Source organism: Carya illinoinensis, chromosome 5, assembly GCF_018687715.1.
Source record: "Carya illinoinensis cultivar Pawnee chromosome 5, C.illinoinensisPawnee_v1, whole genome shotgun sequence".
Lineage (NCBI taxonomy): Eukaryota > Viridiplantae > Streptophyta > Magnoliopsida > Fagales > Juglandaceae > Carya > Carya illinoinensis.
The window spans coordinates 13,558,264-13,575,798 of NC_056756.1; the positions used below are offsets into that span (position 1 = coordinate 13,558,264).

A 17,535-nucleotide genomic window follows, 5' to 3' on the forward strand; every position below is an offset into this window, starting at 1 on the left:
TATCAGTTGGCTTTCTTTCCAAACAGAAACCAATTGTCTAATTTGTTTAAAAAATAAATTAATTAATTAATTTAAGAGAGAGAAAGAGAGAGAGAGAGAGAGAGAGAGAGAGAAGAAGAAGAAGAAGAAGATAGAAAGCAATCCATATGATCTGCAACTGTAGATTTCTAATGCTTTGATTACACTGGCCTTTTTATGTATCTAAACTGGCCTAGTCTTCTATTTGGGCGTGGGCCTCAAATACTAAAACCCATAGGATAGACAGCATAGCCGAGGAGAAACGGAAACAAAAACAAAACCTCTGCATTGCTGCTGCATCATTCTTGACTTGACGGCTGGAAGGCAAAAATGCCAAAAACAAAACAGAAAAAAGCATATAGAGATATATTACCACCAAAAAACAAACTGAACTACATTATAGACCAAACCATTGATTATAACGTTGAAATTTACAAGGGCAAAATCTGGGGAAATTCTCAAGAAAAATGGGTGAACCTGGGAAGGGCATACCCCAAAGAAGACACCAGCAAAATTCAAGCTTCCTTCCTAGTTATCCTGTGATTGGCAAAAGAAAAGAAAAAACTGAGGATGAAGCTCATACTCTGTAAAGCTACAACAGGGAAAATACCATAGCTAAATGCTAATTATGATACCAGTGTAAAGACACCACAAATAAACAAAACTACATTTTGGACTTGCAACCATGCCATGCCCACCAAATACAAATTTAAATAACCTGCACTCTGACGAATTTTTATACAAACATTTCAAGATAATTTGGAGGATTGGATCAGCCAAGTCCAAAAGACAATATGGTTTTGAAACCGAAAAACCAAAATCCAATCTAAACCTGATTTAAACCAAGTTGGGAAAAGAGAAAATGCCAAATTCTAGAGAGTTGTGGCTGTCTTCTAACCTGAAGCAATAGATTCCCAACGCACTTGTGATTTCATGAACAACAGATGTGGCAAAGTGCACATAGAGTCCCGCTGGGTTCCGTAAGGAGGATTTTCAGATGTAGAACAGTTAGAGCCATTCACATATCAAGATAATTAATATATAACTGTCAGAAAAAGCTAAACCAATACATTCCCAAGTAAACACTGCAGAAGAAAATGCCTAAATGCGCTTCTCCAACAATAAGCTCAACTAGGAGATCCATGTTGCATTTGAAACAAATAATTGGAAAGATGAGTTTGTAAATGAAAATAGATGAGTATTTTACAGGTAAGGAAAAAAAAAGTCAAAAGGCACCATACCTGAGAATAGACAGTACAGGAGAAGAACTAAACTCTCATCAACTAAAGGAACACTGCCCAAAAAGATGAACGGAGGTTCATGAGTAAAATAGAAAGCCAATAATAAATAAAACAAGTCTGTTATTCAGCTTATAATTACAACATACCCATCATTCAATCTGGCTGTGAGTGCATTTGCAATGGCAAAAGGGAGATACAGTAGTGACTGCACAGAGCAATAGATAGGTGAAACAAACTTTTTCTGGCTAGTAATTAACTCAACACCCAAGTAATTTGACACTAGGACGGTAGGACCTCACCCACTTCCCCTACTTATGAGAGGTGGAAATGCGCTTGGGTGAAGGCCATAAGCATATATGAATCACTAATTAACTAAACCCTAATATAAGTCATGATGTCATCAATAATTTTTTTATTTTTATTTTTTTTAATTTGACTGATTAAAATCGTAATATAGGACAACAGGTCCTGTCAATTTTGGACAATATTAGCAAAATTTAAAACTAATAACCCCTAAATTGGGGTTTGGGAAATATATCTGAAGACTAATATTGATAGCCCATTGATATTGAGATTGCTGGACAACTCCTATTTTATAACAATAGTGTAGGACTTCAACGTGATGGAACTACCATCCCCTTTTTACTCCAGCATAAAACCTGGATAAAGAAACCACATTTACATAATACATCATGCCAAGTAATAAAGCTCACTATGTTACAGCCCACATTTACATCAGGAATACCAAATCCCCTGATTTTATTTTCCATGCTTATCCAGGAGAATGTACAAGCTTGAGAAATTGAGCACCATATGGTTCTACTGACAAGAGAAGAATCAGTAGCTTTCCTCTTAGATCAACCTATGAAGTGAGTTAACAACGATCAAGAGGTATAAAAGAAAAGAAAAGAATATAAGCTGGTTTCATTTGAGGAAACTAGATCTCCATATGACTGGCCATCAAGGTTTAAAAAGGACTTTTTTGTTTTAGCTAGGACTTGTGATTTCATTTTCCTCCTATCACCACAACCCTACCATAGCAAATTCAAGAGGATTTTTTGATTTTACCAAACCAAATGAGCAATGCCTGATTTAATACAATTTATCTCAAAAAAATGATAAGAATTTATTTAGTTGATGGTAATGAAGTTTGGAAGCTTTTGCTACATATTCTTTCTAAAGTGACCGCGGGCTCATTTACTTTGGAAAAAATAAATAAATAAAAAGGAAAGAAGTACCAGACTCAAATTGATTTTGGGTTTTCATTTTCCAGATTCATTTCAAATATCCAATAGTTCTCGAAATCACCCACCACCAGTTATGGTGAGAGCAACTGGTGGACAATAGATGGCCAAAGCCACATGACCGCCAAATAAAAAGAGTGCACCATGAATTTTAAACCGAGTTTGAAATTACCAACCAATTTCAGTGGGTTTGGTAAGAGAATGAAACATACCAAGCACATGTTAGTTTTCAACCCCTTTGGTTCATCACACAAATGAGCCAGGATCATCCTTCCCTGCCAAAATAGGTGTAATTCAGCAGCAATTCCACAATAATAATTTTATTTGTCTATAACAAAGGGTCTGAGGGAAAAAAAAGTTCAAAATTTTACGCAGCAAAAGAATATCTATAAGTGTCAAACAAACACCAAAGCTATCAAGAGGACACTAAAACGACAGAAAACAGTGGCAGAAAATTAATCAAAGTGTAGATGTATATGTAAATTACTAAATTCCTTGTATATCCAGATTTTCAACACATTCTGTGAATCCCAGAGGAATGTGCTGGAAATCCCCAAATACCTCAACAGATTACAATGCAGCAAACCATAAAAACACCCTCGAATTTTTAAAGGCAGGATCATCCATGCACTGAAAGGATTCTACCTCTCATTTGAGTAAAATAAACCTATGGAAGAATTTTAATCTCGCAGTATTTGCCAGAGTGACATTATTAGGCATCAGAGATCTTTATATTCTCTGCAAATTTTTTTTTTTTTTTTTTTTCCTTTGGTGTTAAAAGTTAAAGGATACTAAATTTTATTGGTACTTGGGGAGCCATCTAAGCACACAGGAGGTATACAAAGGATAACCCTAGTTAGAATTCTCTGTAAGTACTTTAATTTCGCAACACTAACCAGTGCATCTATTCTGCTTTTATATCATCACGTGGCATTCACAGCAATACAATAACATATAACTACAGGGCAAGTGTGAAAATCTCTGCACCTTGATGCAGCTACCACCATAAACAGGAAAACCTTGGATCACATTATATGATCACAAGGTTCTGTTATTTCCACCAAGATACAACAATGACCATAGAATGTGAAAATAAAGACCATAAATAAATACATAGGGAATGCAAAATAGCAGCAATAGTAATAAAGTGGTCCAATTCAGATGAAGTAAGTATAAACTTCAACTGAATAAATAGTTGCACCAAAACAAAATATCGTACCACAAGGAAACCAAAAGCAAGTCCAGTTCCCAATACAACTAAATGTGGATAGTTCCCCATTATGTCAGATGGAGACAAATAATCCCTGCATAAAAAAACAATGCCACTGTGTAAACCTCTATAAATATGACTATGAAAAAAATGTATAAAACATACAACAGATTTCAATCATACCAAACAAGGACTCCTCCCAAGAGTGTAGCAAAAGGGCAAAGCTAAAAAGAGCCAGCAAGAAAACAACATTACGTCTCTTATAAGAAACTAGAAGCAAGACACATATACAATAAATTGCAGTATTACCATTGCTAGTGCCAGCAGCATGCTTCCTTTTCTTCCCTGAACTACCTTATAGACATTGTGTATGCTGCAGAGTGAAAAGAATACAAGGGAGATCTAAGCTGAACTTTATCAAACAACAATATTAATTCATACAAGTGAACTCTGATGGGAATAGGCAAAGACTTGGGAGTTTAAATTTTGTAAACGCCAATATGCACACATACAGCTTATTCAATTTAAAAAGCCCAACAATAACAGTAATATGATATGATGGAAATGTCATGGGTCAACACAGTTGGTCTATAGGTCAAAGGGTGTCACGGGGAAAAGGCTTTAAACTTAAAATAACTTAGAATGGGGAGTACATACTTGCATGTGACTGTTGGTATAACACCAAAAGCTGTCATCAGAAGCAACACGGTTATGTTTGTGGGAATTTCTGAAAATTCACAAAAATGAAAACATATTATATTCAGATTTTTTTTTTTTTTTTTTTTTTTTGATAGGTAAACATTCAGATAATCAGATAAATGCAAACAAAAGGCAGAATTTCATAGAGAATTATCAACCAGGGTAGAAAAGTAAGATGAAGAAATAAGATAGTGAAAACAGTTGAACAAAAATACAAATTCCCAATTTAAGGAGAGGTGTGGATGGGAAATTCAGATAAATTGCCAATTAGCTAATTTCTAGTGAGGCTTCTTTCATTAACTACCAAATGAAGAGGTTTTTTTTTTTTTTTTTTAGTTAATAAGAAAATGAAGAGGGAAAAAATGGTGCAAGATCAAAGTCTCCAGGCAGAAGTACAACTTAAGAAGTTCTGACATCTTAAACAGAAATGAAACATGAAGAACCCAACAAATAGCAGCCCTATCAAAGGAATGTAAAATTAAGATTGCACGATAGAAACAGTGCCTAATTGCGAAGGGCACACAGAAAAACTAAAATAAATAAGCACATATTAGTATATTACCAGAATGGGATCCCTATGAAAATTATTAAAATTATAAACACGGTCAGTTAAATGGCCTAACAATAACATGAGCGTGCATGTCAATGAAAGATTGCACTCAAACTAAACAACAAATGCCAATAGATGACAAATAAATTGTAATGCAATTTGTAAGTGGATTTAGGGGTGTCAAATCATGTTAACAGGTCGTGTTCGTGTCATGTCAAATCGTGTTAACGGGTCATATAGGTCAACCCTAACCCGACCCGTTAAACTTATCGTGTCAAAATCTCAAACCCTAACACGACCCCTTAACATAACGGGTCGTGTCGTGTCAACCCGTTTTGACCCATTAATAAATATTACGAAATATTTTTTTTTATAAGTAAACAAATAAATTAAGAAAATATTACGAAATAGGTTAATACGACACAATACAACTCATTTTAAACTATTTATATAAATAGGTTGAATAGGCCTGAAATTAACCTTTTTAACCTGATTAAATTTAGCATAATTTTATATAAATGTTAAAATTATAATATCTATAAAAATTATAAAACTAATTATAAGTTCAAAACTACAATTCAAATAATAAAAATATCGAAATTGAAATTCTAACAATTTTATTTTTAGATATAAGGGTATAATTGTAACTTTAACTTTCTTAACGTGTCATAATGGGTTATAACGGGTCAAAACGGGTTAACCCGTTATCAACCCGTTAAGCAATCGTGTCTTAACGGGTCAACCCGTTTTGACCCGAACCCATTAGGGCTAAACCCTAACCCGCTATTATCGTGTCGTGTTCGTGTTGGGTTAACGGGTCGTGTGACATATTGCCACCCCTAAGTGGATTTTACCTCCTCTTAGGCCCACGAGGGACCACAAGGGGCCCAACCCGGCCCAACGATCCTTCTCTAAAGGATTCATTTCACCTCTTTTGAATTACCGGCCCACGAGCTAAACCAACCCGTGAAGCAACCCCCATGCGGGAAAAACGAATGACAAGGACAGATGAGACTCGTCGCCCTGGCATCCCCACTGACACTTAACACTCAAGGACTTGTACCTATAGGTGGGCGAGAAACACGGATGACTCTTGATTCCCTAACAAAGGGTATGGAGGAACGTGGTGCTGATCATCTACCGGTAAGACTCCACTCGGGGAGCCACGCCGCATTAAAGGACTCTAACCAAACAACAGTCGAAGTGACATACTTGATGTAGGTATGAGATGTTCCCCCAGAAACCTTATATAAAAGCCGACCCCTAGGTATGAAGAACACTCTCTAAGCTCTTGCACTCTAGCACAAACTACTAAGGAGATTTACTAACTTAAGCATCAGAGGCTCCCCAGCCACCGCCGAGCCCCTCTACTTTGTTTTCTTGAGTGTGCAGGTATAAAGGCCCAAACCCGAGTTGCTGGAATTACGAAACGTGACATTAACACAATTTATTACAGTTTCCAACGAAGTCCACATGAAATAATCTTTAACATCACATTCCTTTAGCATTTGAATTATAAAAAATTCAAAAGGTTATCCTTTAACATCACATTCCGCCATGACTTTGCCAATATATATCTCACCAAAAAAGTTAAAGGCACTGCTGTAATCTAAAAACTGCTGCAGAAAGTTTACCTCGCAGTAATAAAAAGGACACCCCAAGGTAAACACATAATCAAACACAAACAGAAACAACTTTTGGCTAAAGAAACCCAAAATCATACTCCCATTCTATGGCTAAACCACCATAGAAAAAATGCAAGAACTTTGAGCATGGGTTCCATATGGTTTTTTCAGTCCAAATATATTGAGTTATAGGTTATCAGCTTTCTGAATGATATTCTTACCCTTAAGAATTGGCACCCAACTGAATAAGGGTATGGACTTTCCAAATTGTTGAACCCACCACTCAGCACCTGGAAAGGTTAAGAACTCAAATGAGAATCAAGTGTACTTAACCTTAACAAAAGAAACTCCACAATATAAATAATGATGCATTATATTTTAAATAGAATTTCAGAACAATTATTTGGAAGTACAAATCACACATTACTTCAGGGAGAAACAAGGCATTGGTAGGGCAGCATACCTACAATAGCTGTGAAGATATGTGACAGATAAATCAACATGAGACCCTCTGTAGGTCCATTGATAGCCGGAAGAATAAGGGTATTGGTGAAATAGCTAGATCAGAAAATCAAATATCAGTACTGATAACGAGACATCCAACAGTCGGTCAAACCTACATATATCAACAATGACAAAATTGTTCTGCAAAGCATGATAATAAACAATAATCCAAATAGTACATTTTCCACAGAAAGTACCCAAAAAAAAAACAGAGAGAGGTCATAAGGAGCAAACAGATCTGGTAATCATAATCCAGGGTCAAAATGCGAATAAGCTTGAGCATTTTAAAAAGACCCCTCCCACCCAACTCTGGGATTTGAACACTGGGAGGCGGTGTGAGGAAGAAAATTTATTACTTAATACCACATGTACCAAGAAATTTTTTTTTTCATTAGTAATAAATTTTATTAGAAAGCACAGAGGGCACGACCCTAGTACACAATATATATATATATGAGAGAGAGAGAGAGAGAGAGAGAGAGAGAGAGAGAGAGAGAGAGAGAGAGAGAGACCTATCTAGTGAAATCCTTCTTTTTGCTTATAAATGGAATACATGATAAAATTATTACTGTATTTTTAAAATCCCGAAAGGTAGAAAATACTTAATAAATAACAAAAATAGATAGTGAACCAGTACCAGTAGACAACTTACTGTTCCCATGTTGCACAGTAAAATGGAATGGCAGAAATCACCCAGTACCAGAAAGTACTTCTTCCACACATAGCAGTGCTCCCAAAAGCCAATGCTTCCAACTATATTTAAGGAAAAACTGATGAAGGTAATGTATCTAAGGGACATACAATGACAACTAAAGATGACGAAACATACCGCGCAAGCAAGGGCATCACATCCTGCAATACATTGGGAAGGCAAGAACATTATTCTTCAGTATTAACACTTATCTTCTTTTGAAAAGTAGTACTAACACTAATCTTACAAGTTAGAAAGAAAAAAGTAAGATAATATACATGACAACAGCATCTCACCATGGTCAAAGAGCTCCCCTAATGGACTTGAAGAATTTGTTCGTCTTGCTTGCTTTCCATCAACAGCATCAAAGGTCTAACATCAAACTAGAAACGGGTTAAAAAGAAGAGTAATAAAAGGGAGTTGGGGTATGCCAATATGAGAATCTCCAATAAAAGACCTGCAACTTAATACATCACCTAAAAGTGCAGGAAAAAAAGGCTATCAACTAATCGGGACATAAGATTTGGAGTTAAAAAAGCACAGTTGCATTAAAAAGTTCAATTAAAAAACCATAGCTTTGGGGACCGTGAAAAACCAGTATCGGAACTGCCTTTCGTTCTTAACACTTTGTATCTTTGGTTAATAACCCAACGCTATGTTACCACCTCTAACTATAACTTTCAGGATTTTCTAGCTCTATTTCCTTTTGATAGATAAGTGGATTTTATGTATACATCCTGTGTACTGATGTATTAACCGGTTTAATCAGTAATACAATTCATATCTTACTTATCTGAAGAAAGTTTAATTCACAGAAGCTAGTCTTAGATAGTCGCAAGATCTAAAAAGGACCTTCACAAGTTTTGAGCAGCAGTTTTCCACAGTTACTTTGCAAAAGTCTTGTGGGCAGTGTGTACAAGATACTAGCAAAAGTCTTGGCCAACAGGATGAGCACGGTCTTGGATAAGATTATTTCGAAGTCCCAAAATGCCTTTGTACGAGGTAGGCAAATACTGGATTCAGTTCTTGTAGCCAATGAATGTTTGGACAGCCGGCTTAAGTCGAAGGTTCCGGGTATCTTATGTAAACTGGATATGGAGAAGGCCTATGATCATGTCAATTGGAACTTTTTGCTCTATTTACTGGGTTGTTGTGGTTTTGGGGAAAAATGGAGGGGACAGATGAGACATTGTATATCTACAGCTCGGTTTTCAGTCTTGGTAAATGCTGAACCTATGGGTTTCTTTAATAGCTCGCGGGGGTTACGACAAGGTGATCCATTATCCCCTCTACTATTTGTGATTGTGATAAAGGCTCTAAGTAGGATGGTTTCGGCTGCTATAGCAGGTGGATTCTTTTCAGGATTCTCAGTAGGGAATCTTCATGGTCCCATTATTATTTCTCATCTATTATTTGCAAACGATACGCTGCTGTGGTGATAATGCAGGGCATATTCAATCTTTGAAGGCCATTTTATGATGTTTCGAAGCGGCTTCCAGTTTAAAGATAAATCTCGCGAAGACGGAGATGGTAGCAATGGGGGATGTAAGTAACATTCGGGAGTTGGCCAACATTATGGGGTGTGGGGTTTCTTCGTTGCCAATGAAGTTCTTGGCCTCCCTTTGGGGGCATCTTTTAAAGCTAAGACAATTTGGACAGAGGTGGTAGAAAAATTAGAGCATAGGTTGGCCGGGTGGAAAAGGTTACATTTATCTAAGGGGGGGAGGCTCACACTTATTAAGAGCACTTTATCTAACCTTCCCACTTATTTTTTGTCTTTATTTCCCCTTCCAGCTAGCATTGCCTCTAAGATTGAAAAATTACAACGTGAGCTTTTGTGGAGTGATCTAGGGGATGAGTTTAAATTTCACCTAGTTGGGTGGGATACGGTGTGTACACCTTTGTGTGCAGGTGGTTTGGGGGTTCACAATGTGAGGGTTTTTAATAAGACCTTACTAGGGAAATGGTTGTAGCGTTATAATTACGAGAGGGAAGCTTTATGGAAATGGGTGATTGATGCGAAGTATGGGAGTGCAAGGGAGTGTTGGTGCTCTAATGAAGGGAGGGGGGCATATGGTGTGGGGTTATGGAAGCATATAAGAAAAGGTTGGGGGGTATTTTCTAGTAACACCAGGCTGTGTATGGGGAATGGTCTGAGAACCAATTATTGGTATGATGTGTGGGTGGGTGATACATGTCTTAAGGTGGCTGACCCTACTATTTTCAGCATTGCAGGGGAAAAAGACGTGAAGGTGGCTGACTTGTGGGGTACTACATATGATGCCCAAGCTTGGAACATAAATCTCACTAGGGAGGCTCATGACTGGGAAGTGAGTATGCTGGTGGAGTTTTTTAACCTGCTCCATAACATCTCCCCTGATGTTTTAACTGAAGATAAGTTGGTTTGGCAACCATCTCGAAAAGGAAAATTCTCGGTATGTTCTTTTTATGAGACTATTACAGCCTAACCTTTGCCCAACTTTCCGTGGAAGAGCATATGAAGGAGTAAAGCACCTCCTAAGGTGGCATTCTTTGTCTGGACAGCAGCCCTCGGGAAGATCCTAACCATTGATAATTTAAGAAGGCATGGCCTTATAATGATGGATTGGTGATGTATGTGTAATAAGAGTGGGGAAATAGTGGACCATTTACTCCTACATTGTGATTTTGCCAGGGATACTTGGAATCTTTTTTTTAGCAGAATAGGGCTAGCATGGACAATGCCAGGAAGGGTAGTTGAGTTATTGGCAAGTTGGAGAGGGATCTCAGGGACAGCACAGATTGCAGCACTGTGGAAAATGGCCCCCATCTGTATCTTATGGTGCATCTGGAGTGAAAGAAATGATAGACATTTTGAGGATCAGGAAAGATCTATAGAAGAATTTAGGAGTTTTTTATGGAACACTTTGTTTTTGTGGGCCGTTGCTTTAGAGTTCAATGGTCTCAGCTTCCATGATTTTCTTGTAACAATTTCTAGCTCTTAAAGCGGTGTATTCACATGTATATTTCCAGTGTACCTGACTTACGCCTTTCTTTACATCAATAAACTTTATTATTACTTATCAAAAAAACAAACAATATACAATGCAGATAGAAGCCTTCTGTGAGACAATCCAAACTTTGTTAAAAATAAAAATAAAAAAATCCACAATCCAATTCTCTTGAGATCAATCAAAGAAATAAGAACATGGTAAGACTCACAATAGTTAATCGAGCAAAACGGCTCTACGAGTCAAACAAGAATACTATATGAAACTAAAAGTAATCAGCTCAAGGAAATATTGCACAAATGAGTGTCTTGAATTATCACTCAATTCAGTTGTCAAGTATGGAGAAACATATACCATACGACAAAATGATCAGAAGAAGCAACATTACTTTCTCAACTTGAATTAATTCTCAACAAACCTGATAGAGAAAAAGTAGCAATCCATGCGCAACATAAACCCATCTTGGAGGAGGCGTATCCAAACGAGGTGAATAAATCTGAAACAATAAAATATAACAATAATTCAGCGAATTTAGAGGGTACACTAAACCATCACACTTCTCTTCATAGCTTTCATCAACAGATCTTAAAGCAACATTTCTGTCCAACAGTTAGCAAATTGGGGATAAAAAATGCTTTAGAAACCTAACAAATATTCCAACATAAAATTCATACAAGACTTATAAAAATAAAAATAAAAATCATACAAGGAATATGGAGATTCAATTATCAAATAATATGCCACACAAACCCATGCATTTGAGGAAAAATGCACGCAATAAGAGGTGACCACCATGTCAAACTTTATGAGGAATTTGTTAGTTGGAATAGTAGTGCTCTAGGGTATTTTCCATGTGATATTGATTGTATTCTTAAAGCATAGTTCCCAATCAAAATATGATGGTTTCTAAAATAAATTACAAGCTCAAGGGTTAAAAGAAACTAGAAAAATAATTAAGCAACCCTGTACATAGAGTTCAAGTAAATCAACAACCACCATCTTTCTTGCTAATATAAATTTAAAAATGCATATCACCTCGCTAAATCACAAATGCTTCATAACAACATTAGCTGTGGATGTTAGTGTTGAAAAATAAAAAATTAAAAAAAAAACTAGTTCCACTTATCATTATACCACAAAAGCTATCACCTATTTTTAATAAAATTCCTATTTACTAATAAACAAATTATACCACAAAAGTTATCAACTATATTCTTATTTTATATAGGTAAAAAGATATTTAATTAAAACCACGTAAATAGGCATAACCCAAGTACGCAGGGGGTATAAAAGAGAAAACACCTAGTTACAATATAAGAACTAGTGCACTTATAAAAAAAATAAAAACAAAAAAACAATCTAGGAACTAGTGAAAGCAACAAATAAATTTTGAAATTAAATGTGCTCTTGAAATTTTGATGAATAGGACAGTAGTAAATCCTATTTTTTATAAACCTGTAATTTATGCAACTTTCTTCTTCAGTGATGAACCATGTGAAAAAAATTATTTATTTTTTAATACCTAAACAGTCAATTCAAAATTTAAAAACATTTTATATTATAATCTATTTTAAAATTTAAAAAAAAAAAAAAAAAAAAAAAAAAAAAAAAAAAAAGATGGGGGAAGAGGGAGGGTTTCCTGCACCAGCTTAGAAAGGGGGATCACTATCCAACCCCTCCTGGGGTGAGGGGCACTGCCACAAGTGAGGCGCAGACCTTCCACCTCCTTTTTGCATTTAGGTCTTAATTTTAAATAAATTCTAACTCAAGTAATTTTTAAGTTTTTTTTTTCAAACTAAAATTTTCCACATGGCAGTGCTACAAATGCCACACGTTTTCCATCACATATGTTAGACAAAAAATGCCAATGGAGGGGATCAATCCACAAACAATAACATCATAGAAGATTAAACCTAAAAAATAAAGGGACAAGAATTAAATCCTCAAAGGGGCAAACCACAGGGGTTTGGGGCAAGAAACCTTTTTCTTTACCTTTCAGAAATCTTTAGTGTGAAGAAGGCCTACTCTCTTTATTATAACTTAAGAATGCATTCATGATAAATATAACTTGAGAAAATATAGCTTTTGACTGTTCGGCAAAGTTTTGATGTTCCGAGTTTTTTCAAGGTTTGCAGTGCAAATATACAACATCGAGCCATATCCATAAAGCTAAAAAAACACTGAAAGAAAAAAGAAGTGCATTATATATCCCCCCCCCCCCCCCCCCCCAGCCTCTTATTCTTCCAAAAACAAATAAAAAAAAAAAAAGTTGAAAGAAAAAGGGAGCAAGTTAAGGGGTGCAAGAAGGATGGGCTTGATGTTGAAGGCATCCATAAAGCTAAAAAAAACACTGAAAATTTACAACCTAGGATACCATCAACAAATAACTAAATATTCAAGTACAGTAACAAAGGAAAATTTTAAACTTGTCATGCTTTCAGACACCAGGCAATGAAAATAACTGTAAAAATTTAGATACAAAGACTTGACGGTTTTCGTTCTCATATATAAATTATGAAATTAAAAGCATCACAACAGATATCTCCCACTCACGTAGCCAAGCAGTGCAGAAATCCCCAAAAGGATGAATCCCATAAGTGTTATCTGACAAAATACAAAGAGTATTCTGTCAGTGAACAGGCATGAGTGCATTATACTAATTTTTATAACAAGTTATATCAAGGTAACGTGAAAATTACGACTCACCGAAATAAAACACAGAGAGAGAGAGAGAGAGAGAGAGAGAGAGAGAGAGAGAGAGAGAGAAGATTGTTATACCATGTTCGGACTTGGAAATTTTCCCAAAATGCAACACGCAAAGATCAAAGAAAAATAAGAAAAGTCAGCACATCTCAATAAGAAAAGAAATGTAATAACACTTGCACACAGGAAGTTTATGAACTACAGAAGTTCCAAAGTTGTTAAGAATATGGAAATCTTTTTTTTATGTGACGTATAACTCCGGAAATCTTAAAAGCCATGGATATTACAAGACAATAACTGAAGGCATCCCCACCATTTAAAAAAACAAATGATGTGCTAGTAATGACAAGGTAGAAAACTTGGCCAAAAATCTACAACTACGGATCTATTACATGACAGCACATGGTAAGAAACTGTATTTTCATACCATCCAAAAAAAGAAGAAATTGTATGCTTCATAATTCATGATAAGAAACTAGTATCATTATTTTACACTATAGAAGCCATAGGGATTGGCTCAAGTGGTAAAGGCCTTGGTATTGGTGGTATGCTCCCTCCAAGGTCTAAGGAAATCCTCTTGAGTGCAAACAATCTCTAGGGGCCATCAAACTGGGAGATTTTTCCCTTGAATTACCCGAAGTGCACTTGCAGGAAACTCCTTGTCGAGAGCCTGTGCACCCCCGGGATTAGTCAAGAAGCTGTTCTCGAACACCCGGTGTCAATCAAAAAAAAAATTACACTATAGTGTTCGATATTTGTTTAAGACTAAGTTTTAAAGATTCTAAGCTTGTCAAACCAAATTCTCAAGTTAACCCTACTGCTTACAGGTTCTTGAGTTAATAATGAAGCATTGAAAAATGACGATCTTCGGTGAAAAATCGGGCCTTCTCACCAAGTTAAGAAAAACTTATACTAAGGTTGGAAAATCCCAACCCCAAGGGGTTGGCCCAAGTGGTGAAGGCCTTGATCTTGGGGTATCACTCCTCTCAAGGTCCAAGATTCAACATCTCATGGGTGCAAACAATCCTTTGGGCCCAACCCCTTGTGAAAATCCAGCAATTTAACCAGTTCCGCGTAGAAAAACTTCCAATGGTGCGGTGCACGGAACTGGGGTTTACTCTGCAGGGGTGGGTCCAAAGGGCGCTGCCTTTGAGAGGTTCTCCGACATTTAAAAAAATAAAAAGAAAGAAAGGTTGGAAAATCCCAAATTCTGAATTCCAACCAGAAATTAGGAAGCAGAATGGGCATCGAGATTGAAACTCGCATTCTTTCTGACATTCAACATTAGAGATGGTTCGTCCTTTTTGACAAAAAAAGCCACAATTAGCAGTTTTGGAACTCCACATCAAACGCCAAAAATTAATAATACATTGAATTTAAATAACAAATCATCGGAGAGTCTATGACTAGCACACAGATCAAACTAAAGGCACATATTCCATTTTTTTTATTCGGCAAATATTCCAAAATTGATTATATATCATTTTAGTTATAGAATTTTATTTGTGAGCTTTAGTAAGATTGCCATACATCAAATTAGACAGCTTAGAAATCATTAAAACTACATATTCCAATGAGAATTGCATATGTGTAGAGTTTAGAACAACCGATTTCACCCGAAGTGAAATGAAAATAGAGAAGGACTTACGGCATCCAAAGGGGGAAAAAATTAACGACGCGACTCCAAAAGGGTTGGAGGACATATTTGGCAGCGTAGGAGTGATCAACACCACTGTACTTGTACCTGTGGAGCGCAGCTACACCATGCGCCCCTATATACCCCATTCTGCCGAAAAAAAAACCCGTTAAGCCACCTGCACAGATCAAAAAGCTGCAATTAGTAGAAGCATGTGGGCAAATAAAGCAATCAAACAAAAAAGAATAATAGCAAAGACGAAATCTAAATCTAAACTAAACACGGAACACGAAGCATTTATGATCCATGGAATTTGCATGGAAAAGCGATATTTAAAACAGATTAAAAAATACAGAATAACAGGAAATTGAAAAGCAGAGCAGATCGTAGAAGGAAGAAAATGGAGAAGTAACAAAAAATAACAGTACCTAGGGAAACCACAGAGATCGAGCGAAGGCGAGGAGGAAGAGAGAGGAAGAAGCGGTTCAGGGAAGATGGCACATTCTTTTGGTAGTTATTTTTTGGGGGTTAATCTCCCGCCCTAAGTGTGCACAAGAAAATCTAAATGGACACAAGATTGAAGCATGAACAATATCGATATATTGCCATTGCCATTGCCATATCAATACGTAGTATGTATGATCTCCGTTCGGACAGTTCCAATCCGATGGGTTAAAAAGCTGAAAACGACGTCGGCCAGGCGTCATCTGGCACTTCAAACGCGTATAATTCGTGTGCACTTTTTTCTGTGACTGTGGACCAGTGGTGGTCTTCTTTTCTTTCCTCTTTTCTTTTCCTTTTTATGTATTTTTTTAATTTTTAGTAAAGCTTGACGAATAACGGCTCTCCTTAAAAGCTAGATTCTTTATCTCTCAATTTCTTTATTTATTTAAATATTTTTAAATATTAATTATTTAAAATATATCACATAAGAAAGTCTTATCTTTTTTTTTTTTTTTTAAGCTGTCGGCATCGGAAAAAAGATATTTAAAAACGTGATAAAAGAGAAGCATCTATTTCTCACACAATTATAAAAAAATTTTATTATAAATAAATAAAATCACGTATTAATCTATATTTTAATATTAATTTTTTTATATTTAAAATTTAAATTAATATTATTTTTTATAAAATTTATTTTTTAATCAATCACATTAAATTAACATTAATATTTAAATTAATTCATAATTATATTTACAAATTTTTTCATTATAAAACGCATATTCCGGAAGCACGACACACGCGTTGCTTCCTTGTTTGGACGCATTAATGATGGTGATGTCCTCCTCCATACGACACGCTCGTTGATTGGTTGGATTGACTCACACCACCAGCACACTCATTTCAAAGTTCAAAGCTACAGATATTGTGCGATTCCATGGTTGTTGACTAACCACGTGCACACGAGGCACCTTCAAAAATACTTCATACCTAAAATACTGATTGTTGACTTGTTTTTTCGAAAAGAAAAATAATACATTTCTTTTTTAAATAGCATATCAGTTCCATCCCTCTATAATAATAAATATCTATTCTGCAATTACAAAAATAAGTAATAAATTCTCATTTCATTTGTGTGTATCTGATATCTTCACTCTTTCTGTATGTTTAATCTTTTTTATCTTTTTTCTTTCTCTTTTTACTTTTCTACTTTTCTCAATTCTTCTTCTCTTCGTCTCTCTCTTCTTTGTTCTCTCTTATCTCTTTGTCTCCACTCCCCTTCTTGCTGAACCACTCTCTCTCTCTCTCTCCCCTCGTTTATTTCTCTTCACAGAATCTTCATCAACTTTTACCTCCTCCACGGCCGCTTTCTTCTTAGTCTTCTTCTATTTTCTTTCATTTTTGTGTTTTTTCTTACTTGAAGAATGATAAAGATTGTGTAATTTTGATACGATGGGCAAGTTTGATTTTTAGTAGCAGAAATTTGGGTTTCGGGCTTTTCCTCCGACAAGCACTCTCTAGAGACGAGCTCAATGCTATTGGATTCAAGCATGAACTTGGAGAAGGTGAAGAGCGAGCCAGCACCACTCGAACCCCGTCCCAGCTCTTGGTTACTAATCCGACAATGGATATCAAGAATCAAAAATATGCTGTTAAGTTTGATGGTTATTGGTATATGATTATTATAGATTCCTTTTTAACCCAAATATGTTGTTTGTTTGTTTTTTTTATTTATCAAATCCATCCTATGCAACGAAAGTTAGTCTTATTCTAGAGCCATTATATACTTAAAGTTAGATACACCAAGTTTCAAATTTCAGACTCAGTATTAAAATTGATCCTAGCCATAAATGACAAGCAATAAGTTTGAAAATTTATGTCTACAAAAATCTAAGATGACTCTTGACTGCTTGGATCATATATATCCAAAGAACCAAAAACAAGTTCAAGAGATCATACGAATGGGCTAGAGTCCATTGCTAT

General features: G+C 35.9%; 1 protein-coding gene across 2 annotated transcripts; it reads right to left on the reverse strand.

Annotated features, from left to right (window-relative positions):
- Nucleotides 1-127: 127 nt before the first annotated feature.
- LOC122309585 (choline/ethanolaminephosphotransferase 1-like) lies at nucleotides 128-15,800 on the reverse strand. 2 transcript variants are annotated; one of them, XM_043123111.1, is made up of 20 exons: nucleotides 15,540-15,800; nucleotides 15,124-15,289; nucleotides 13,551-13,560; nucleotides 13,326-13,376; nucleotides 11,191-11,268; nucleotides 8,079-8,154; nucleotides 7,921-7,943; nucleotides 7,744-7,844; nucleotides 7,051-7,145; nucleotides 6,809-6,877; nucleotides 4,371-4,440; nucleotides 4,023-4,086; nucleotides 3,897-3,937; nucleotides 3,723-3,807; nucleotides 2,716-2,778; nucleotides 1,406-1,464; nucleotides 1,260-1,312; nucleotides 917-989; nucleotides 496-555; nucleotides 128-335 (listed from the first exon to the last, which is right to left on the reverse strand). In XM_043123111.1, exons 2-19 carry the CDS (start codon nucleotides 15,258-15,260, stop codon nucleotides 534-536), a joined length of 1,170 nt encoding a protein of 389 aa, XP_042979045.1. In that variant the 5' UTR covers nucleotides 15,261-15,289; nucleotides 15,540-15,800; the 3' UTR covers nucleotides 128-335; nucleotides 496-533. The 2 variants fall into 2 exon arrangements, with proteins under 2 accessions (XP_042979045.1, XP_042979044.1); XM_043123110.1 differs by having other exon boundaries at nucleotides 511-555; nucleotides 15,540-15,799.
- Nucleotides 15,801-17,535: the final 1,735 nt, after the last annotated feature.

What these genes read in the sequence shown, in the direction of transcription:
- LOC122309585 (XM_043123111.1), bottom strand. Translation starts at nt 15,260, where the DNA reads ATGGGGTATATAGGGGCGCATGGTGTAGCTGCGCTCCACAGGTACAAG. An exon ending in ATACCAACAGTCACATGCAA is followed by an intron (nt 4,087 to 4,370) that starts GTATGTACTCCC and finishes TTCACTCTGCAG; the next exon opens with CATACACAATGTCTATAAGG. An exon ending in TGCTGCTGGCACTAGCAATG is followed by an intron (nt 3,938 to 4,022) that starts GTAATACTGCAA and finishes GGCTCTTTTTAG; the next exon opens with CTTTGCCCTTTTGCTACACT.